The sequence below is a fragment of the Ctenopharyngodon idella genome, chromosome 13 (genome assembly GCF_019924925.1).
Source record: "Ctenopharyngodon idella isolate HZGC_01 chromosome 13, HZGC01, whole genome shotgun sequence".
NCBI classification, from domain to species: domain Eukaryota; kingdom Metazoa; phylum Chordata; class Actinopteri; order Cypriniformes; family Xenocyprididae; genus Ctenopharyngodon; species Ctenopharyngodon idella.
In genome coordinates this window covers 1,328,119-1,353,345 of record NC_067232.1, presented here as the reverse complement: position 1 = coordinate 1,353,345, position 25,227 = coordinate 1,328,119, and the positions used below count along the sequence as shown (strand labels likewise).

At 36.8% G+C, this 25,227-nt stretch overlaps 1 protein-coding gene and 1 long non-coding RNA gene across 17 annotated transcripts in view; one reads left to right on the top strand and one right to left on the bottom strand.

The window, feature by feature from the left end:
* Positions 1-17,597, bottom strand: part of LOC127524721 (calpastatin) — a 46,449-nt gene extending 28,852 nt beyond the window's left edge. For 2 of the 16 annotated variants that reach the window (XM_051916505.1, XM_051916517.1), the window contains exons 1-2: positions 17,373-17,597; positions 13,567-13,620 (exon numbers count right to left, since the gene is read on the bottom strand). In XM_051916505.1, coding sequence (XP_051772465.1) covers positions 13,567-13,620; positions 17,373-17,417 — 99 coding nt within the window. In that variant the 5' untranslated portion in view covers positions 17,418-17,597. Of the gene's footprint in view, positions 1-179; positions 367-8,506; positions 8,705-13,566; positions 13,621-14,240; positions 14,411-17,372 lie in introns of those variants that run through there. The other 14 variants (XM_051916507.1, XM_051916519.1, XM_051916504.1 and 11 more) reach the window with 11 other exon arrangements.
* Positions 17,598-17,754: 157 nt separating this feature from the next.
* On the top strand, positions 17,755-24,810 carry LOC127524724 (uncharacterized). The gene is made up of 4 exons (XR_007933155.1): positions 17,755-17,924; positions 18,950-19,134; positions 22,416-23,305; positions 23,554-24,810. It is a non-coding gene; the product is annotated as an uncharacterized LOC127524724 (long non-coding RNA).
* The last annotated feature ends 417 nt before the right edge of the window (positions 24,811-25,227 follow it).

The window sequence follows — 25,227 nt, the reverse complement described above, 5'->3', positions numbered from 1 at the left end:
AAAATACACTGAGGCCTTTTTAATCTATCAGACAACAATGAAACAAGCGCAGTCACGTTCGTGCCAAAAGCATAGTAATAATTTCCACGAACTGCCACAGAGTTGGCAGAATCTTCAGCTATAGTCAGGTACACTGACAGGAAACCACAGACAGAAATGGAAGTGCTGTAGATACATACCATCTGTAACAAAACCAAAAGAGTGTCCTGTTTCACTTTTGTCTGTAATCCAGTCTAAAAGAGAGTCACTTCAAATTCACTCGGTCTGAAATATAAAAAATATATCCCTCATGCACACATACACGCATATACTAACAGAAACACGCCCAGCAGTGAAGCCAGAAGCCTCAAACCCCTCCCATCTAGCACTTCAAAAGCTGAAGCCCCTCCCCCGAACTCATGATGCGCTGTAGAAGTGTCCCGATTGGTCGAGAGAGGCAGAGTTCCGCCTATCTGCACAGCAAGCCAGGAAAAGTAAACACAAGACTGTTTCCATACAACTAAGGAAGTTGGAGTTGGGGTGGTGGTTATGGGTTTCAAAGATAGGCCGACTGCAGTGGTTTGAAGGGGTCTGGCTCAGTTTGGACTGATAAGCAGTTGTGCACATTTCTGTGCAGGCTGGTGGAGAAAAAGACGCAGTGCAGGCACAAACCTTCCAGTACATGCCTGTCAGGCAGGGTGTGTCTGGTACACTCACTGCTCAGGAATCTGAACTGCACAACCTACCATCAGCCCAGAGAAAGAGAAAAGCATCACATGCGTGTCAATCCACCACACCCAGAAGATGGAAAATAATCAGAGAGAGATAGAGAGAAAGGAAGAAAGAAATGAGTTAATGCACAGCAGAAAGCAAAGACAGAGAACGAAAAACAACTGGGTGAGTCATGAGCCCTGCTTTAAACGGAAGCTCGGACTTGGTGCAGAATTGGTGCCAGTGCTTATGTAAGAGGAACACGGCATAGTTACGTAGCCACTGCAGGCTTTGGCTCGCTGCCTTCATATACCCACCTACTGGTAAAACAAAAGAATAATCTGGCTTGTTTGTTCAGATGGGATGCCATTTTGTTTACCATCCCCAAACAGAGTAAAACTCAGGCAACTTTTATGGTGGAAGTGCGCCCTCTGGTGCACATATTGGGCAATGTTAAACCTCAAGTTGATAAATGAGAAAACTATGAAACAGAAAAATATTATTAATTTATTCCTCTGACAAAAATAGGCGGATGTGTAATGGTTCAACATGATAAATACAGTGCATCCGTAAAGTATTCACAGCGCTTCACTTTTCCCACATTTTATGTTACAGCCTTACTCCAAAAGGGATTAAATTCATTATTTTCCTCAAATTTCTACAAACAATATCCCATAATGACATCGTGAAAGAAGTTTGAAATCTTTGCAAATGTATTAAAAATAAAAAACAGAAAAAAAATAAAATAAAAACATAAGTATTCACAGCCTTTGTTCAATACTTTGTCGAAGCACCTTTGGCACCAACAGCCTCAATTCTTTTTGAGTATAATGCTACAAGCTTGGCACACCTATTTTTGGGCAGTTTCTCCTATTCTTCTTTGCAGGACCTCTCAAGCTCTATCAGGTTGGATGGGGAGCGTCAGCGCACAGCCATTTTCAGATCTCTCAGGAGATGTTCAGTCAAGTCTTTACTCTGGCTGGGCCACTCAAGGACATTCACAGAGTTGTCCCGTAGCCACTCCTTTGTTAAATTGGCTGTGTGCTTAGGGTTGTGGTCCTGTTGGAAGATGAACCTTCACCCCAGTCTGAGGTCCAGAGCAGGTTTTCATCAAGGATGTCTCTGTACATTGCTGCATTCATCTTTCCCTTGATCCTGACTAGTCTCCCAGTTCCTGCCGCTGAAAAACATCCCCACAGCATGATGCTGTCACCACCGTGCTTCACTGTAGGGATGGTATTGGCCAGGTGATGAGCGGTGCCTGGTTTTCTCCAGACATGACACTTGCTATTCAGGCCAAAGTGTTCAATCTTTGTTTCATCAGACCAGAGAATTTTGTTTCTCATGGTCTGAGAGTCCTCCAGGCGGGCTGTCATGTGCCTTTGACTGAGGCGTGGCATCCGTTTAGCCACTCTACCATACAGGCCTGATTGTTGGAGTGCTGCAGAGATGGTTGTTCTTCTGGAAGATTCTCCTCTCTGCACAGAGAAATGCTGGAGCTCTGTCAGAGTGACCATCAGGTTCTTGGTCACCTCCCTGACTAAGGCCCTTCTCCCCCGATCGCTCAGTTTGGCCGGCGGCCTGCACGAGGAAGAGTCCTGGTGGTTCCAAACTTCTTCCATTTACAGATGATGGAGGCCACTGTGCTCATTGGGACCTTCCATGCTGCAGAAATGTTTCTGTACCCTTCCCCAGATTTGTGTCTCGATACAATCCTGTCTTGGAGGTCTATAGACAATTCCTTGGACTTCATGGCCTGGTTTGTGCTCTGACATGCACTGTTTACTGTGGGAACTTATATAGACAGGTGTGTGCCTTTTCAAATCATGTCCAATCAACTGAATTTACTACAAGTGGACTCCATTCAAGTTTTAGAAACATCTCAAGGATGATCAGTGGAAACAGGACGCACCTGAGCTCAATTTTGAGTGTCATGGCAAAGGCTGTGAAAAGAATACTTATGTACATGTGATTTCTCGTTCGTTTCGATTCGTTTTTTTTTTTTTTTTTCTTTTAAATACATTTGCAAAGATTTCCAACAAACTTCTTTCACAATGTCATTATGTGTTATTGTTTGTAGAATTTTGAAAGAAGTCTCTTATGTTCATCAGGCTGCATTTATTTGATTAGAAATACAATAAAAACAGTATATTGTAAAATATTATTACAATTTAAAATAACGGTTTTAGATTTTGATCTATTTTAAAATGTAATTTACTCCCGCAATGGCAAATCTGAATTTTCAGCATCATTACTCCAGTCTTCAGTGTCACATGATCCTTCAGAAATCATTCTAATATGCTGATTTGCTGCTCAAGAAACATTTCTTATTATTATCAATGTTAAATACAGTTAAGCTACTTAATATTTTTGTGGAAATCATACATTTTTTCAGGATTCTTTGATGAATAGAAAGTTCAAAAGAACAGCATTTATGTGAAATACAAATCTTTTGTATAGTTGTAAATGTCTTTATTTATTGTGTCTTTGCTGAATAAAAGCATTAATTTATGAACCCCAATATTTGAACAGTAGTGCAAATTGTCTAATATTTGTATACACACACACACACACACGTAGCATGCAAGATGCAGGGAAGGTACAGCTAGACAGGAAATTGGAGGGAGAGGCTGGTGACACAGGCTGCTCTTATTACGATTATGATTTTCATCTAATACGTTTTGCACAGCTTGCTTGCACAATCCGACATATAGCTTTCATCCATGAAAAAGCTCACATTTCGTTGACAGCAGAATCAGTTACAATGGGTGCAGCTGGGTGGAGATTTTGAGGTGCACATCGCACTTCTCACGGAACACAACAAAATCCAACAAACACCCAAATTTTTATATTTGTTGTCTTGTGCATGCTGGAATGCAGTTACATTCCACAGAGCCACTTCTGAGACGGGGGACCTTTGAATGAAACCAAATAAGGAAAACAGGAAAGAACCACTAACCAAATGCAACTGATTCTTCCCCTCACAGAACAACTAAAACAACCAAGTCAGATTTCGTTACCGTCCATCTGATTAAAGTCAACACAAATTGTAATTTCCAACCCATTTTACTTCCGTAATGTGATGATTCCCAAATGAATGGTCTGGAAATGTGTTTTTTTAAAGATCATGACGAACATAAAGCAGGCTACAGCAGGACAAGAATGACTAAACAGGAGTGTTGCATAGCAAGTCTTATCTGTTAATAAATGAGTCTGTCATCAGGGCTGTCATCCCCACCCTAAAGAAGAGGTCGAGAGGTGACGTGACAAAATCTAGGAATGAATCTCAGAAGGCCAAAGAATGACTCTCAGTGTATATGCAATTCAAGTTCTGCAGGCTCAGAACTGACAATCTGAATAGAAAACATTCGAAAACAAACCAGGCTCTGTAAATGCTCTACACAACTTTGAGGTCGCTCTAATAAAACACCGCCCTGTTTGTTTGAGCGGTCCTTGAGTCCTAATATAGCTGAAGACAGTTATCTGTTAGCATTCCCATTCATCTCAATGGAAATTAAAACATCATTTCCATGATAATTGCTGTGCTTTCATTCCGATCCTGTAGCAACAATTGTAGATTTTATCAAAGAGACCTCATGATAGCGCAGTTTTCTGTCCTGTGACGACGTTTTCATTTAAAACAGAGTGGGTGGGATATTTTAAGGGCTTTCCCATTTTGTAGCCAATGAAAATAGAAATAGTCTTTACATCAAAAGATTTATTTTTGGTCTGTTTTCTCTGGAAAAGGGAAATGATATGCATGTATCCTCCTAAAAGTTAATTTTGTCGTATTTTAGGAGAACACTCACATATAAAAAGCTTCAAAGCTAAAACTCCCATTTTGATTTCATGTGGTCTTCAAGACATACTGTAGGTATTGCTTTTCCTTTCACTTGAGGCTTTCAATTTGTGGTCTGAGAAAAGACACAGCCCTAAATGTACACAAAGAAGTTTAATGTAATAATCACAGTATTACATACATGCGCATATAAACATATGAACACAATTGACTCAAAGCTCTAAAGAAATCTGACTTTTTTAAAACACAAGGTGTGACACTGATGAAGAAATAACCCTCGGGTGCAATATGATTGAATCAGCACATTATGACGCAATGTTTGCTTGTAACAGATAAAATAATAAAATTAAAAAATAAAAAATAAATAAAACATACACTCTAAAAAATGCTGGGTTAAAAACAACCCAAGTTGGGCTGAAAATGGACAAACTCAGCGGTTGGGTTTAATGTTTGCCCAACATGCTAGTTTTATTTAACCCAACTATTGTTTAAAGATTACTATATGGCTGGCTTAAAATGAACCCAAAATAGGTTGGAAATCAAAAATCAGACACATAATTACTAGAGGCAACAATAATAATCAAAAGGTGAACATTTATTAATAAGCAATTTAATAAATGCTTATCGTTTAATTATTTTTCATAAATGTTAATTTCCAACATACTTTGGGTTCATTTTAAGCAAGCAATACAGTAATTTTCAAACAATAGTTGAGTTAAATAAAACTACTCAGCAGGTTGGGCAAACATTTAACCCAACCACTGGGTTAAAACAACCCATTTGCTGCATTTGTCCATTTTCAACCCAACTTGGGTTGTTTCTAACCCAGCATTTTTTAGTGTAACATACAAATCTCACTTAGATGGTGCGGGTGAATATACACCCCAAAATAGTAATCATTCTAAAACACCAAATCTGACAACATCACTGTATCTAGCTGTCTCTTTCAGCTTTTCACCATCTCTAAAAAGTATGAGTATTACTGACTTTGAAACCAAAGGTACTCCTGACGTTCTATGCTGCAACGGTGTCTATATTTAGTAGTTTGCTCTGCATGAGGTTTGTTGACAGAGTTTCTGTCCAAGAGTCAGTGGGCATCTGAAGCCAGTTTGCTGTCTGTCTTCATGAATAAGGGCTGTATGGTAACACAATTTCAAGCTCTGTTTTTAAAATCTAGTGAGCTGAGCTGCCTTGTTGTCCACGGCCTACATAGGCAGCTACCTGCTACTTAGGAAGCAATGTGACAAATTGTGTAAAGATATACATATACATAAAAAAATACATAATTAGATTAGATAATTACTACAATTAAATAACTGCCACGAACATGTTTTTTTCTCTTGTACTATATTCTGGGATTTGCTTTGTTAGGGTTTGCTAATTCTCCACAAATGATACATGTAATGATGCCTTAAAATTAGTTATCTTGTAAAATGCTGTCTAACACACTTATGATGCCTTAAAATGTTGTGTAGGGAGGCAACTCACTCGGATTTGGAACAGAGCTTGGGTGAAAAGTGAAAGAACAGAGCTCTTGTTGCACAAGTGTGCATAACTCATGGTGATATCATCCTTGCATGATGGTTAGGCAATGAACACAGTAATGTTTTTTGATTCAACATCTGATCATGCTCAGAACGTGTGAGATCCCCATATGGGCTCAAGGGCATTCAAACTTTGAACCTTCCAGGCCCGATGTGTAACCTCTACAAAATCGACAGCAAAAACACAACCTAAATACAAGAAGCGCAGGAAATGCCAGGGAACTTGTTTGCATTCAGGCAGTATTATTCTGTATTAGGTCAACAGCTGACAAATCTGACAGTCCACCTCTGAGACAACCTGGGGTACAAAAATACAATCTCATGCTTTAAATACCCGATATTAGCTGCTGAGTCTGCAAATACACCTATATATGCACATGTGCACACCCAAACATACAGAAATAGAAATAGTTGTGTGCTATTGGAACTACATGCTGTTGGAACACATGTTCCTCTAGCTGTTCAGATCAATAGTGCGCAGCTAACTGAGCACACAAACCACTGTAGATCAATACCCTGTCACAATACACTGAAATCACTTAACAGAATTAGTGCTTAAAATACCCCAACACAGAACAGTGTTGCAACTGCATTTCTAGCCTTAATTTGATATTTTTTATTCACACTAATCATTATATTGCATATATATATAGAGAAAGAGAGAGAGAGAGAGAGATTTGCTATAAAATACATCTAGCCATGTTATTAAATTATTTGTTATTTTAGAGATTAATTGATGTAAAAATAGGGGAAATGAGCATGCATAATTAAATATCCAATTTCATCATACAATATATATACCCAATAACAGGGATGCACGATATATCGGCCACCATATCGGTATCGGCGATATACATACATTTTTAGTGTTATTGTTATTGGCCCGATAAGACAATGTGGCAGATATATTAAAGCTAATATATAATGGCTTGAAATATGATTGAAATCACTTCAAAAAGGAAAATACAGTGTAACGTACAGCACAAGTCTGTTATATAGGCTACATAATATTATAATGAGAACATTATAATGTGTGCTTGGGACATGGCTTTTAATGGTGAGACTGTTGTTTTTGTAATCAGGCTCTAAAATTGATATAAAAATTTTGATTTAGATTTATCGGCCAATATATTAGTTATCGGCTTTCAAATATAAAGAATTATCGGTATTGGCCAAAATTTTCAAAAGGGTGCATCCCTACCCAATCATGACATATACTGATAAATTTAAAAATCTGTAATATCAGCCAATGCCCAAATGGTTCTGATCATGTGTCCCTGGATAAAACAAACTGTCTTAAACTGTCTTGTTGCTTCATAACGTTAAGGTTGAACCACTGTAGTCACATGGACTATTTTAACGATGTCTTTAGTACCTTTCTGGACCTCAAAAGGTGTAATATGCTGCCTATGTGTGGTTCAGAAACCCTTGAATTTGATCAAAAATATCTTAATTTGTGTTCCGAAGATGATCGAAGGTCTTACAGGTTTGGAACGACATGAGGGTGAGTAATTAATGACAGAAATGTCATTTTTGGGTGAACTTACACTTTAATATCAATTAATTATACAAAATTAAGTTAAAATAAATAAACCTCTGGGTAACTGAAACTATGCACTATACACAACTCACAACTCATCATTATTTGGTTGCATTTTAAAATATCTGTATGTAAATTAACAATGCACATTCTTTACAGTGAAAGTGAGCAAGTGTCTTCCTTCAGGCCATTAACATCAGTATAGCTGATGCTTAACCAGGCTGGCATGTTGCACTGTGGGAATGTGCAGCACTTGGATAAAAGCCTACTGGCCAACATCAGCCATATCAGAGAGCTCTGCTCATGCTCAAAATGACATAGCTACCCATGACGTCTACATAATACCAGTTTTAGGTTGCAGGAAGCAAACTGGTGATATTAGTGACATGACTGACATAGTAGGAAAATGAATAGGTTAAAATATCAGATGCAAAAGTCAGAACCAAATAAGGCAAAATAGTTTCAATTAATAAAGCAAACCAGAGGTATTATAAATTAATTTCATCATAGCAAATTCTGCAAAAAACATATCATCACCTATATCACAGAATCACAGTGAAACACACCCCAAAATGCTATCATTACACAACTACTGCGCATTGCAACATCTGGATTTGTCATAACATTGCCAGTAAAACAGATAACAGAGACTGAAAGTCCTTGGTGAAGCTGCAGCTTTATTAAAGTGCTAAAAGTCCCTATAGTTAGACTTTTTCTAACATTCCCTGGTATTCCCCACACATTCCAGCACTCCTCCTCCCTCAGAGGGTTGCTGTGGGACCAAAGCCAAGACCCACTGACCGGAACACGTACACTAAACAAAAACTCATGGAAAGTTTAAAAGCACATGATCTAATCCTCACAATGTCAAGTCAGTCACTGCAACTCAAACCCACTTAAGCAAACCCATGCAGGCACGGTACTCTCTGAGACCTCAATATGATTATATCCAGTAAGCAGCACCTGTTGCTCTACAGCGACGTCCTGCAGGGCCGGTTGGTCCCGTGTGCCGCGGATCCAGGTGATGATCTGGCCCATGTCTACCGGTGCTGAGTGTGTGGCGGCGTCTCTGTGGCTCTGCTGTGTCTGCTGTCTGAGCTACAGCATGTTCCAGGCACAGGGAGCAGGGGGAGGGGTCAGGGGAGTGGTCAGGGCACTAAAGAGGGGTGTGGCTAGGGCACTTTCTGGAGGCAGGCTCAAAAGGAGGGAGGGAAGGAGGAATGACTAAACATGGAAGCACATGGAATTTATACCGCCTGACTGAGAAGTCAGATACACTTTCAAGGCAAGTGAATAGGGTAAAAAAAAATTACTAATAGATATCACCATTCTTACCCAGTTGATTGATTACATTTGCAGACATTTTATTTGTATAACAAGTTTTCTGAAATACAACTATTATAAATAAATTTAAATATGCAAATGGTGCATTAATAATTAAATATGTACTCATTTGCATACATTTCCAGAACAAAAATATGAACATAAAGCCAGGTTAAAAATTCATCTTTCATTTTGTTGGCATATAATACATAGTCAAAGGTTTTTACAGAAGGGATCTCTTTTTATCACTCTATCAATTTGGAAAAAAAAAAAAAATCACCCTGTTTTTAAGAATAAAATGTATAAAAATGATTAAAAAAAAACCTCTATAAAAACCTTCAGAATATAAGTAGGAATAAAATGTCTTTTAAATAAACGTATTTAAATATAATTAAAATCTATAGACAGATAAAGTGAAAGACAATAAACACATAAATGTGTCTTTTCTGTTTTCTGTCTACTAGTCTGGAAAAAAAAAAAAAACATGCTATGAAAAGCCAAATAGCCCAAAATCTTAAAATTGACTACTTCAAAATAAAAATGGTTTTGCCTGTAGTGTCTTGCCTTAAAGCAGGGATATCCAGGGTGTATGTTTGCATGTTCACACGGTATGATCCAAAGGTAAACATTTATGGCTGTTTTTATGGTGCATTTGAAAGACGTGCATACAGACACTAAAATTCATGAACCAACAAATGAAACAAAGTACAAACTAATTGGAACAAAAGTGCTCTGACTTATAAAACATAGTGGCAGGGACTATATATGACAAAACATGAGTGTACGAATGCAAGGGTCAGGGCTAGACTTCCTGTGCTTTATTAGTGTGTCTGCTGCCAAGTATAACTAATCTAAAGCATGCTAGCCAAACAATTCCCTAGAAATATTCCTAATCAGCATGTGTAACCAGCAAGAAGTCACATTTCAAGGGAAGGAAGCATAATATCTTTACATTGAGTGTCTTGCAAGAGCTTCTCAATCATGTTTTAAATGTGCAGAGTTAAAATCAGTGACTTGCACTTATGAAACATTCGCCTCAAATGCCAAAACACGGTGTGCAGCTATCCACCCCAAATGCTGAGAACAAAGCATGCCTGTTCAGTGAGACAGGCTTGGGTGTGAACCTCCATAATTTCCAACTGACAATTCAAGTTCAATCAGATGTGGACATGCAGTTATGCGTGTTGGACAACTGTGTCAAAAGACAGCCAATCTGTGTCAAAGAGCTTTGAAATTTTTTATACCATGAGAAATTGGCTTACCTACAAACTCTATTTGGAGTCAATTCACTGCCTGAAAGTAATTAAATAATCTTTCAGAAACTTGTGCAGTCAAGTTTAAGTAAAGTGGTCTTTGCATTAGAGATGTTAAAGGGTTAGTTCTCCCAAAAATGAAAATTCTGTCATCATTTACTCTCTGTCATGTTGTTCCAAACCCATAAAACTTTCGTTCATCTTCAGAACACAAATGAAGACATTTTAATGAAATCTGAGAGCTTTCTGTCCCTCCATAGACAGCTACGCAACTGACACTTTTTTACGTTTCATAAAGTTCATAAAGATATCCTAAACTAATCCATATGAATTGAGTAGTTCAGTCCAAATTTCAGCGACATGATCGCTATATATAGTGATAAGATTGACTTTTGCTTTTATTCACATATAAACATTGATCAGCGAACAGAAACAGAAGCTCAACCATACTTGCTTGACACGCAAGAACAAACCTCATTGGTTCTTGTGGAAGCTCAACCGTACTTGCTTGATGTGCAAGAACAAATCTCATTGGTTCTTGTGGAAGCTCAACCGTACTTGCTTGCGCAAGATCAAACCTTTTTGTTTCTTGTGGAAGCTCAACCGTACTTGCTTGACGCGCAAGAACAAACCTTGCTTGTCAAGCAAGCATGCTTGAACTTCTCTTTACCATAACTGATGTGTGCATTGATGATTGTTTATGTGAATAAAAGACTAAATTGAATTTGTTCATCATATAAAGCGATCATGTCCCTTCAGAAAATTTGGACTAACCTGCTCAATTCATATGGATTAATTTTACATCTCTTTATGAACTTTTTGAAGTGTCAAAGTGGTAGTTGTGTAGACGGTCAATGGAGGGACAAAAAATCTCTCAGATTTCATTACAATAACTTAATTTGTGTTCCGAAGATGAACGAAAGTTTCATTTATTCGGGTTTGGAACGACATGAGAGTAACTGATGAGAGAATTTTTATATTTGGGTGAACTAACCCTTTATTCCTTAAGTTCCCTTTAAGTAAGTAAAATGCTGTAAAAAAATGTGAAAAGTGATATTTTAACTTAATAATTTCAATTAAATTGACTAAAAACAACAAAATTTAATTCTTGTAGCATTACTAAGGTAGGGGATTTTCAGTTCCCAGTTGGGAAGAGGCCGTCATAAAACAAGGTTTTCATGTTGCTTCAGTGAAAGAAACAAATCCTAATCTTCCATTTTCGGTGTATTATTATACTCTGAGAATAATCAAATATGTAACCTTTACTTCTCCAAAGTAGTATATTCAAAATATAGCACATCCTCTCATACCTTATTGCTTAATTTAAGAGATATCAATCCTCTCAACTCTCAAAGACACCACCTGACTGGAGATGTTGACTTGCATTCCTGGGGGCTTCATTTCGACATATGAAGCATTAATCAACAGCAGCACACTGAAACGCTTAGCATCAATCCGCATAGTGTCGATTGAGAAAGAAGCCCCAAGGAACCTGATACTATAAACTCACATGGCTAATTATTTCCAGAGGGCCACTTAACAGAGGGCACAAATGCTGCAATAGATAACAACAGTCACAGTCAAACTATACTAAAGTCAAATCTAAATTATGAGGTCAGTCAGTTTTTTTTAACCTGAAACCTAATGTAGGATGATCTCATTCGTATTCGTAAGTATTGACAGAAGTTGGAGTAATGATGCTGAAAATTCAGCTTTGTCATGACGGATATAAATTATATTTTAAAATGTATTAAAAATAAAGAATAATATTTACAACATTATTATTTTCATTGTATTTTTTAATAAATAAATGAAGTCTTGGTGAGCAGAAGAGACTTATAAAACATTTAAAAGTCTTGAGCCCAGATTTTTGAATGGTAGTGTACATGTAAAATGAGAAACATAGAAACTAAAGCAATGATGTCCTACATATGAATAACTTGTTTGTTCCTTTCCTTTTTGTTCATATTTGGAACACAAATGAAGATATTTTAATGTAATCTGAGAGATTTCTGTCCCTCCATCGACAGCTATGCAACTGACACTTTTATGTTAGCTCAATACATAAAGGAACAAGCGAGCCTCGACCTTTCGCAGAGGAACATCCTGCATTTGTGCACACATGTGCACACACACAAACACTTGATTTTTGTAAAACAAAAGGTTCGACACACCCACATACCTTCCTGTAACTTTCAGAAGCACTTAGTCTCAAGCTATGAGAACATTAACTGAAATTAACACCTGAAGGCAGAAGACGACTAATTGTCATTAATGGTTTAAGCTGATAAAAAGATCTCTGAACAACAGACATGTTTATGCGTGAGATTCTCTGGCATCCATAATGTCAGACACCTGCAGACACACCTGAGCATTTCTTCTGCGAGCTTACCGAGCGAGTCAAACCAGCTGTGTTATCTTGAGAAACACTCAGCGATACATGTTCAAACTTTGTTTAATTTATCCTCCTAAAACTATCCTGTATCATAATATACTAGCTAACATTATGCCTTATTATACTGAGTTTAGCGGGCCCTGGAGTTGCCAGTCCAGTGCCCAGTGCCACTGTAACTGGAGCTCCTGATGAGTTTCAGGTTATATATATATATATATATAGTAACAAAATGTCCCTGAGAGCATTTCACGACACTGTCACGGGACACTGAAACACTGCAGCCTGACCAGGGACGTACTAGCAAACAAGTGCATATAGCTATACAAAATCAATATATTTAATGCACTACACATTCATAAATGCAATTGTTTCTGTGGGTACGACTCTCTGTCTGAAGTAGATGGAGACTTTTGTCATTAAGGAATGTTGTTTTACATTTACTGGGCTGGATGTGCAAACACTGCAGAGCTGGGTTATAAAACATTCATGGCTTTGCAGAAATATAGTTTATATATGTGACACTAGCCTGACTGGGAGCAATAACTCAGCTAAAGTGCAAGGCTGTGACTGGCAAGGACTATTATAGTCCACAAGAGGGTGTCAATGCTACATTAAAAGCCAAAGCATGAGAAGTATATACTTGATCAATGAATTATGACTATACAAAAATTGCATTCATATAGCAATTTGAATACATTTCCATGTTTTTTCAGTCATTCACTGTCACTGGATACAGAGCTTTTATTATTATTATTATTAAAAAAATATTTCATAGACATCACACTCACAAAGTGCAATTTCAAGCCAATGAGTATACCTATAAAACTCTATTTGTACTATAGAAATAAACATGACTTTCTAGATTTTGTTAATTTGCATGACTTTCATTGCATAGAAAGCATTCTAAAAATCTGATATTTCCAAGTTTTCCATGACTATGGGACATACTTGAGCATATTCTAATGTGAATTATAATTTCAAAACAACACATATTAAATATAAAACTGTAAATTATGGCTTACCTGGAATCTTGAGGTCTGAGGAACACTGACTTTTTGTAATGAAGTGTCACTATTCTAGAAAGAAATGAAGACAAAGAAAAGTGATTTAGCGACCTGTCAAAATTTACAATAACCTAAGGCTTTAACATGTCACTACACCCAATATGATGAATAATCAACAAGTCTATCTGAGCAATATAACCTTACAGAATAGTCAAAAGCATAAACTGACTCAAAAGCTATTCTATTTTTGACATAGATTTTTTCCATTTAACCTGACAATTTCTGTCATTTCTCCTTGAATTTTAGATTATAATAGCCTACTTTAGAACATAAATTAACTAATTTTATTATTTGTAGGTTGACACTAATTTTAATTTTATTTTTCAGTGTATAAGCCATGACAACTTTCTTTCCGATTTTACAATTGCAATGCGACTCACACCAGTACAGGAAACTTTATAATCCATGCAAACGCATTAAAACCTACAACAAATCAGACAACGCCCAATTTCTAATAGTAACCCATTGTTTTTTTAGTAAGTGAGCTTGTGTGTACAAGTACAACGGTCAGCCTAATCCTGATGTGTTTACATTTGTCAACTCTTTAAAGGAACCTCCTTTGATCACTACGAGTCGTTTTATAAATGAAGTTAAAGTTTTCGGTGCAGTTGAAAGCATACGGATCTACTTACGATGCTCGCCCAATACGCAGCATACGCCATGGCTCAAAACGCGTCGCTTAAAGGTTAGAAAGTCTGCTAAAGTCTTCCTAGAGTTACGTTCGCCAGCTTCTTTCATTCAAGTGAGGTGTGCTGCTGTCTCGTTCTCAGATAAAGCCACTCCCGTGAACGCGGGTACCAGAACACTGATAATTACAGCAAAGAAATGAACGGGGCGGTTTTTCTTGGTTTGAAGATGTGGTGTACTCTTTTGCATTTCATTTTGCGATGTGAATGCTGAAGCTTAATTTGCATTGCGCATTAAAAATGCAGATAAGCTGTCTAGAACACAAGCATTCCTTTCTATTGCGCAACAGTTTGCAACAGAAGTGCCTTGCAATGGGCTTACACAGAAACATACGCAGAAAGTTTAACACTACTTAGTTTGCAGTCTTAAAGATTCACGAGATTACTTCATATTCCGAGTTCATGCAACTTATGTTTTTAAAAACAAGCGGTCTCAAAAGCACATTTTTGCTTAACATGCTTGCTTAGCCTACTTTACAAACGAGTCTATTCAAGTAAAGTTAATAACAACAGCAGACCTTATTTTACTCTTAAATCCAAAGAAAACAAGACTCAAAACTTGTCATTTTCTGAACCGCTCTTGGTTTACTTCAAATCGGACGTATGCCTGTTCATACCAATAACTATAACTATAAAGATAACGATAAAGATATAGTTCTAAAAATCGTTCTAAATATAAAATAATAGCACTGTCCACACCACAGCTATGACGATAATAACGCTATAGAGAAACGATATCGTTGGGATCACTTTCAGAACGATTTTTTCCAGCTGTTGAACGGTAAAACACTGACAGCCAATCAGAATCCATTCTAATTCAAGGGCTCGCGCATTTAAAATGGCGGACGACCTTGCGGAGAAGTTAATCGCCAAAGTCCAGAAAAAGCCACAGTTGTTTGACAAGTCAAAAAACGAGTTCATAATGTCAGGCTATCAAACAGTGTAATATAAAATTACCTCAGGTATCCAGCGCTAGTTTCAACAACATTGTCTTTACTTTGAAGTTGCAGTGAAAAAGATTAGGCGTTGTTTTTATTCCATCGACTTCGTCCGCTAAATTTACTGTTAGATTAGATCTATTACACTAGCTAGATTCACTCGAAACATAGCATGCTGAGGATATCTGCTGGTTAAAGCCTTGTAAATGTAACAAGAACAACAAAAACATGTTGTACACACTTTAAAACCGCAGCGCGTGAGCTTAGAATAAACAGATTGTTACTGTTCGTTGGTGTGAATGCAAATATAACAGTTAACGTTATAGTTATCTTTATATAGTTATCGTTCTTGGTGTGAACGGGCCTTAATTGAGACCCGTAGGGGAGAGTGGGGTAAGATGAGCCAGTGGGTTAGTTGACCCACCCCCTGTATCTTGGCAACCGTACTACCATTTTATTGTCATGTGACCATATATTTTAAAACCACCCATAATTTCTGCCAGACTGTGAAAAGGAGAAGCACGTGGGAGGAGTCGCTTATTTACTTTAAAAAAATGTTTTTGGCTTGTCAAAGTAAAATTTTAACATAACAGATAATGGCTGTTTCATCAAAGCAAATTTGTCCAGGTCTAAAACTATTTATGATGCATATTGGTGATTTAGCAACGTATAAAATTATGCAAGTCATTTAGCTAAATATTATTCTGAATTGGTAAGCTAGCTAGCTTTTCCTAAAATGGCAGCTATGGGGCAAAGTGAGCCAAATGCTGTGGGGTAAATTGAGCCAGCGTTTTAACTTACCCCACCATAAGGCAATGAATTTAAGTTAAATCTAAAGTATAAACTGGTGTCATTTCAATGTAATATTACGCAACTGGTTTAGTTTATCTTTATTTTCAAGTTTATTTGATAGGAATAGTGTACAAGTACACCAAATCCTTCTCTGAGGATGTTTAATCATGGTCAACATTGCAGAAAAACTACCACGTCAAGAACCTTTTGACTAAAATGTTTATTAGTTTCAGTGACATTTATTCATTCTTATTAGTTTTTATTTAATTTTACTCAAACTCTCTGTTTAGTTTGTTTATGGGAAGGTAACAAGTTTGATGTTCAACATATTGTTTCAGAAATGCAGACAATTAAAGATACTAAAATTTAAACTTCATTTGGTTGGTTTTATGTTGTTTAATTTAGCTTTAAAAAAAGAAATATTTGTAAAATATTTTTTTTTCAAAATATTTGTAAAAGGAAATTTGATTATTAAATTAGTTTTTAAAATAGGTACATTATCTTTACAATTTCACATGGGTTTGATTCAGATTCAGCTAGATGGTCAGTTTACACCCACCTACTGACTCGGCTCAACTTATCCCTAACCTGGAACACTTTTTTATAAGATGCCATATTTTTAGAACCCTCTGTCATATATGTATTCTGATCATTTAAAATGATAGGAAACATCCTGAAATTACTTTAAATACTTTAATTGTACTTCTGCCTCATTTCCCCTTATCTTGAGGACCACGTAAGTAAAAAAATGGCTCATCTTACCCCACTCTCCCCTACATGACATGACATAAATTGCGGTTCGGAGAGTCAGATTAAATAAGTAAAATCTTCTAATCGGCTCATAAGAATCATTCGTTTGGGAATCAGTTTACACTGGTTACGCTGAATGATTTGATTCACTAAAGAGAACCGGCTCCTAAGAGTCAATCGTTCGAGAATCGTTCTAAGAGTCATCCGTTCGGGAATCGGGCTGCAATGATCGCTGTAGTTTTCGCGCTGTAAAAAGTATTAAAAGAATAGAAATGCAGGGAATCAATGTAAACTTCTGGTTGTTGGTGAATGCACGCTCGAGAACGATTAATGAGCCGAAAATTATTTTAAAAAATCGGTTCGGTTTTTTTTTTTAAGGGAATCTGTTATGAATAAGAGCAGTTCCCAACCCTAAATCAGACCGTTTACCTTAAAGTAAAAATATGTATTTAATATGGCTAAATCAATCTGATTATATTAAAGTAGGCTACACAAAGAAAATTGCGTTTTTAAGAAAGATGAACAACTGCACATTTTACCTTTCTACAGAGAGTTACAGAACACAAGGCAGTATAAATTATGTGAAAAAAAACCATACCTTGTCATTTTTCTTAGGACCATGACTTCTCTTTCTGCGCGGCATGTCTAAGCAATAAGATCACTGACTTTAAAAACACAGTTTTGTTTTCACCAGAGGTGTACTTGTGTCACAGTGTTTGCTCCTCCTGTGGACTGTAAGAGAATCAATCTGTGCCAGAGGCTTAGGGGAGAATCAAAGCGTGTGTGCAACTTTGTGTCAGTATGAATTTTCCTTAGTTTTGAGGCTATATTGTGTGGCTTTTGTGTGCGCATGCAAGCTCTTTGTTCAAACAGTGTCTGGCTTTCTTGGAACTAACCGTTGACTTTCTTGGACTTACATCTAGATGTTTTTACTAGTTTTATTTATCAATTTTAATGTGTTGCATATCGCATATGCATGTTCTGAGGCAAACAGTACCACGCCCCCTCAAACGCTTCTTTTCATTTGTCCTCCGTTTCTTAAAGGAATAGTTCATCCGACTGTCATACCCTCGAAAAACAAGAGACTTTTCTTTTCTTTCATGAAAAGCAAAAGAGAAATTCTGTAGAATTGTGCTCCCTGCAATTAAAGGTAGGGTAGGTAATTTTTTATAAACACTTTTTGTTATACTGGTTAAAACTATTTACATCCTGAGAGCAAACAATAATAGAAGTGGTCTAAATATTGAAACATGTACATATATCTTCTCTGTAAGTCTCAGGACGTGAATGCTTGCTCATTACTCCTCAGGAAGCTTCCTTGCTCCTCATTCCTCGCCTCCTCGTGGTGCAATTAAACAACTGAGATGTCCTTCAAGATGGCTTTCTTTGATCGGTTTCCAGCTCACGAGGAAACGAGGAAGCATCAGTTTGAGTATTGAGAAGCACCCCAAAAAGCTTTCCTTTGATTCCTCCGTCCTCATTTTCTTTCCTTGCACCCTTTGCATAAAGCAATCTGATTGGCTGACGCCTGCGTTGGCGGTTGAAAAGTTGAGAAATCTTCAACTTATGCCGCGAGCAACATGAGTGAAGTGAAGTGATGTGACAGAACCCACAATTCAGTTCAGCAACGCATGACGTCACCCATTCAAAGTAAATGAGAAGCGTTAACGCAGACGATGTGAATGCAGCGTTATAGTTCTTCCTGAACCAAAACAACAAGCTTATGCTGCGTTCACGCCATGTCTTAAGCATAATTACAAGATGGCAACCCTTGACGTTCTACCCAGAGTCGTTAACATCCTCAGACTCAGTCAGGTGGTACAAGTCCGAGCTTTGTACATTGTTAACATTACAATAATAATGAACGTAATCTGCTTTGAGACATGAGGTAATTGTGACGCTTTGCAGACTCTGCTGTATGCGTTCATGTGTTTTGAAGGAGGTGTGGCTTTAGAGAGCTGCTTTCAAAGCTAACTTGCTATTGCTATCCTGTCCGAAATTGCCAACCCTACCTTTAAAATGAAAGGGAACTAAGCCTTTCAAGCCTCAAAATTAGCCTATCAGGCCTTTCAAGCCTGATAATAGCTTTATGTGAGGAACACAGCCCTAGCTCAAATGGTTTTTGGAATGAAATGTTTTCTGTTTGTCTTTCTTTCTGTTTATTGCTTTTCTTAGACACACACAAGAAAAAATGAAAAACCCAGTCATTATCCCCTCCTGCATGAAAGAGGCCCTGTGCTTTCTACCAGAAACAACAGATATTGCAGAAAAAGTTTCAGCATTCTTGAGCAGTAGCGCAAGAGCGAACACACCTTATTTCTTGCTCAGAGCTGAAAGAAAGCTGCAAGTGACTCACAAAGGTATGATACATTTTTTTTCTTGTTCTTCATTTAAAATAATTTCCCCTCAGTTCCCTTCCTGTGACAAAATGTCTGATCCATATGGTACATTTTAATCTTCTTTGCCTGTATGCTTAAGTTTAAAATAACAGCAATACACTATTACTCAAAGCTGTCTGTCAGTAAACGATCGTGTAGTGAGGCGTATTAAGATAAACTAAGGTTGTCATACCTGCGTGACTTCTCATGTAGGCCTACATAAAGAGAGAGAAGTAGCTCTGGCTACAATGTTCTTCCGCAAGACGCATGCGGTTTTGGTTATTTACCGCTAGAGCGCCAAAAGTACATAGTGCACCTTTAATTATGATTTAAATAAAAACGAAAATGATCTTATCAACGATTTGTTTGTCATGGTAATTGTCATTTTTAAATAACGTTTTTTATACAGCTCTGTTCACATCCAGGCTAATGCTGTATATTTTGGTTCAATACTACCCTCTGTTGGCGAGATTGGGCCTATCAACTGTTTGGTTACGCATATTCTTCAAAATATCTTCTTTTTTGTTCAGCAGAAATAAATTCATACAGGTTTGGAACAACTTGAGGATGAGTAAATCACGGAATGACAGAATTTTCATTTGGGTGAACTATCCCTTTAAATACACTTTATGTTGGTAATTTATGCTGCCTTCACGTGCTATTGGAAATTTGATAATTCCCACTTCTGAAGTCATGATTACGAGCTTATCGCATTCAAGTTTCGAAATAGGAGGGCGTTCATGTGCAATTTTCCCCTAGGAAACTCGTATTTATAATTCCGACAGCACGTGAAGGCAGCATAAAGCCACATAATGAACCAAACGTTTCCATGAAAGTCCAGCAGGTGGCGCGCTTTCCATACATCTCAGTGAGTTTTCTACCTTGCAAATTGATGTCATAAAATAGATACTACCACTGAGTCCATTTACTATTTATAGTAGGCTAATCAGGGGTTGGTTGCATAAACTGCTTAGATTAGTCTTAAAAGTTGGTCATCTAATTTTTTTTACTTTTTAAAGTCAGTTACATAATTAGGTAGACTGGTCTAATTTGAATCAGAAAAAGAAAGACTTACCTTTGACTAATTGCTAGTGTGTCAATTTAGTTCTTAAGACACAGTCTTAACTTACTGGCTAAGTTTATGGCCACAGATCATGAATTTAATCCACAACCGAAATAATAGTAAAATAAAAAATTAAATAAAATTGATTCCAAATTCGAAATAATTCAAAATATATTATATAGTCATAATCTATTATAAATATATAATACCTAATTTAGACAATTTGTTTGGACTATATTTATATAACAAAATAGTACAATAATTGCGTACAAAAATATTGTTCACTGGAAAAATCATTTCTATAAAGAGGCCATCTGTTTAATGATTTAAGATTGTGTGCATGAGGCAGGTTGTGTCATGATAAAATATTATCCACTTCTGCCACCTTTTTATTTACATCATCCCTCTATTGGTTTTCATTTCCCAGCAGTCTATAATGTAATCAGTAATGGCAGCAGCCAGGAAGGCAGTGTGACTCATTCTTCACAGAACACCCTGAAGTAGAGAAGTGAAGCGTATCCACACTGAGATCTGCAATACTGGAAGCGTCCAGAGTGGAGCCATCATGTTTGCAGGAACCTTTAAATGCTTGATAATTACAGGCTCCCTGTGACAGTGATAACATTCAACCACACAAAGGCACTAGCGGCCTAACTGCCATCCGTTTGGATGAGTGTGTGTCTTTATCTGTGTGTGGAATAAGGTCCTCCACCTCAGATAATACAGAAGGGACACGATCATTTAAAAGGGGTTGCTGGCTCGCCTCTCATTAATTCATTCAGTTCTCAAGGCACCACTGTAGTATCTATTGACCTCTAGTTCATGAAATCAGCTGTTTGTTTTGTGTCCACGCTAGTGGCTGGAAGTATTGATTTACTAAAACCAATTAGATGAACAAGTCTTTCACTCTGCAGAATCCTATAGCAGCGTGTCTTTATCAGAAACATTTGCGTGACTTATATGTATGCTTAAAGAGATAGTTCACCCAACATTTACTCACCCTAAAGTTGTTCCAAACCTGTATAAATTTCTTTTTTCTGTTGAACACAAAGGAAGATATTTTTGAAGAATGTGGGAAACCTAACAGTTCTGGGGCACCATTTACTTCCATAGTTTTTTTTTTTTTTACTATGGAAGTCAATGGTGCCCCAAACCGGCCTGGTTACAAACTTTCTTCAAAATATCTTCAGCAGAACAAAGAAATTTATACAGGTTTGGAACTACTTGAGGGTGAGTAAATGATGACAGAATTTTCATTTTTAGGTGAACCATCTCTTTAAAAGTCTTCACAACCAGTAAAATGCTATTTAATTTATTTCAATTACAAGGAATGTTGAGTATTTTATTATTTGCAATTTTATTTGATATACGTAATTAAAAATTAAAACTAAAAATTATTTTCGTTTATTAAAATAAAACTGAAATGAGAACTTAAACAAAAAAACAAAACAAAAAAAATAATAAAAAGGACAAAAGCACGCCATACATTAAATTACAAAAACCTAAACTAAAATTAAACGGAAAATATAAAAATAAAAGCTAATTAAAAATATTAAATAATATATAATGCTAAAATAATAAAAATGGAGGACAAAAGCACATCATATATAAAATTACAAAAACTTAAACTAAAATGAAAATGGAAAATATAAAAATAAAAGCTAAAATATTAGTTAATAATAAATAATTCTAAAATAATAAAATAAAAAAAAATTGGTGGGGTATCTATCCTAGGGTATTTCTCCTGGCATTTTAATGCAATTACCATGAAGTGTAATGGACGTTAAATAATTAATGTCAAGTTTTAGGGGGCTGTATTTAGTGCCCACTGGTTGGCAGTAAGAGTTCAAATGATCTCACAGTTAAGATTCATCATTGTGGTGTAAGTGAGTCTTTGTAGTTTTATTGGCGTTACAGGAAAACAGGAAAAACATTCGCTCATGAGACTTTACCATCATTACCATCACAGGTTACAAAGTTTAAAAGCCAAACTAAAGGTCTCCCAAGTTTTTATAAAAGGAAGGTTTGATTGACTTTCAGGTAAAACATAGCAAAACTGTGAAAGTTTCTGTTATACTAAAATGTGTTTGAAATATAATTTTGTCAAATAGGGTATACTAGAGAGTATATGTAAACATTTTCTTTTACTCTGTCATGCTCATGGGAAGAGTGTCACTTTCCTCTCTCCTTATTTTGAAAGGTCATGGATGACGTTGAGAGATGTGACGGCCTCACGGATGTCACTGTTCACGGCTGCAGGAGCAATTAGCCTTTAGGTTAACGCACCCGTGTGATGGTTTGAGCTTTAGAGATATCTCAGATGTTCAGGTGACCTTCTGTCAGCACAGCAGATAAGAAGAACCCTCAGAAAGACTGTGGAAAAACTAGTCTAAAGCACTATTTCTTTCTGAGAGGAAATGAGATGCTGCCATTTTCTTTCTTTGGCATTGATTGTTTGACAGTTGCAACATGCTTTAATTCCAGCATAATGAGCACCACATTCTCAAGACGGCCTGTCAATTAAACAATTCGGTGTCAAAATAATCAGCTTAATTCTTAAAACAGCAACATTTTAGTGCATTTCAGCTCATCCTGCAGTGATCCTCCTACAATGTCTTAGTAACGACCCTAGCAACTGCATAGCAACATGCTAAAAACTTTTAGCAGACCATAGCAACTGCATAGCAATGTGGCAGCAACTTATATACAATGTAAATATGTAAATAAAAACATAAAATAAAGATTTAATTTTAGTTTTAAAAGTTTTAAATTCACCATGAAATTTTTTATTAATGTGTCCTCATAATCTTTAATCAAAATAACTTCCGCTCCCTCTTGCAGCGACTTCTCTTCTTTTCTTTTCTCTTCTCTTCTCTTCTCTTCTCTTCTCTTCTCTTCTCTGATGACGTGTTTACTGGCACGAGGGCAGGAAAACCTGTCAATCACATGACATCACAGCAATAGCAAACCACAACCATCCAATCAATTCCTAATGGACAAAATCAAGTCCCACCCTGCAGTTTTATCTCATTCGAGAAGCTGTTTCACTCAGATATTTGTCACAAAAGGGAAGAAAATGCTATCTGAAAGGTAAATATGAAGTATTATAAAAAATGTTGGGAGTTTTTTTAAATTTGAATAAAATGAAAACTAAAAGACTTTCAAATCACATGAGCCAATATTTTATTCACAATAGAACATAGATAACATAACAAATGTTTAAACTTTTCCAAAAGTTTCTGGAGTTTTGGTGTTGAAATTTGGTCCCATTCTTGCCTGATATAGGTTTCTAGCTGCTTAAGAGTTTGCGGTCATCTTTGACGTATTTTTCTCTATAGGTGAAAGATCTGGACTGCAGGCAGGCCAATTCGGCACCCGGACTCTTCTACGATGAAGCCATGCTGTTGTAATAGCTGCAGTATGTGGTTTTGCATTGTCCTGCTGAAATGCACAAGGCCTTCCCTGAAATAGACGTCGTCTAGAGGGGAGCATATGTTGCTCTAAAAGCTTTATATACCTTTCAGCATTCATAATGCCTTCCAAAACATGCAAGCTGCCCATATGCACTTATGCACCCCCATACCATCAGAGATGCTGGCTTTTGAACTGAATGCTGATAACTTGCTGGAAGGTCTCCCTCCTCTTTAGCCCGGAGGACACGGCGTCTGTGATTTCCAACAAGAATGTCAAATTTGGACTCGTCTGACCATAGAACACTTTTCCACTTTGAAACAATCCATTTTAAATGAGCCTTGGCCCACAGGACACAACGGCGCTTCTGGCCCATGTTCACATATGGCTTCCTTTTTGCATGATAGAGCTTTAGTTGGGATCTGCAGATGGCACGGTGGATTGTGTTTACCAACAGTGGTTTCTGGAAGTATTCCTGGGCCCATTTAGTAATGTCATTGACACAATCATGCCGATGAGTGATGCAGTGTCGTCTGAGGGCCTGAAGACCACGGGCATCCAATAAAGGTCTTCAGCCTTGTGCCTTACGCACAGAGATTTCTCCAGTTTCTCTGAATCTTTTGATGATGTCATGCACTGTAGATGATGAGATTTGCAATTTGATGTTGAGGAACATTGTTTTTAAAGTATTCCACAATCTTTTTACGCACTCTTTCACAGATTGGAAAGCCTCTGCCCATCTTTACTTCTGAGAGACTCTGCCTCTCTAAGACATCCCTTTTATAGCTAATCATGTTACAGACCTGATATCAATTAACTTAATTAGTTGCTAGATGTTCTCCCAGCTGAATCTTTTCAAAATTTCTTGCTTTTTCAGCCATTTGTTGCCCCTGTGCCAACTATTTTGAGACCTGTAGCAGGCATCAAATTTGAAATGAGCTCATTTAGTGGATAAAAGTGTAAAATTTCTCAGTTTAAACATTTGTTATGTTATCTATGTTCTATTGTGAATAAAATATTGGCTCATGTGATTTGAAAGTCTTTTAGTTTTAATTTTTTTTCAAATTTAAAAAACATCCCAACATTTCCGGAATTCGGGTTGTAAAATATATTAATAAAATTGTGTAAATAGAAAAGGTCAAGCCAAAATTACTTTGGCGCGTAAGCTCAAATAAAGTTTAATGTGCATGTGCTTTTAACTAAAATAGATAGATTAATTGGTTCCAGGGCTACAACTCGAATAGTTGAAGTGACTTAATTTTTTTTTCAACTTAGCTTAAAAATTTATGGAAGCTTGTTTCCGCCACTGAATAAAAAATAAAAAAAGGTATAATTGCGACTTTTTATCTCACAATTCTGACTTTTTCTCAGAATTGAAAGATATAAACTCACAATTGTGTTATAAAGTCAGAATTGTGTGATATAAAGTCTCAATTGCGAATTATAAAGTCAGAATTGTGAGATATAAACTCACAATTCTGAGAAAAAAAAGTATTTTTATAACTTGCAATTGGGAGTTTATATCTCCAAATTCACAGAAAAAAATCATAATTGGTTTATATCTCGCAATTGTGAGTTTATAATGCGCAATTGTGAACTTA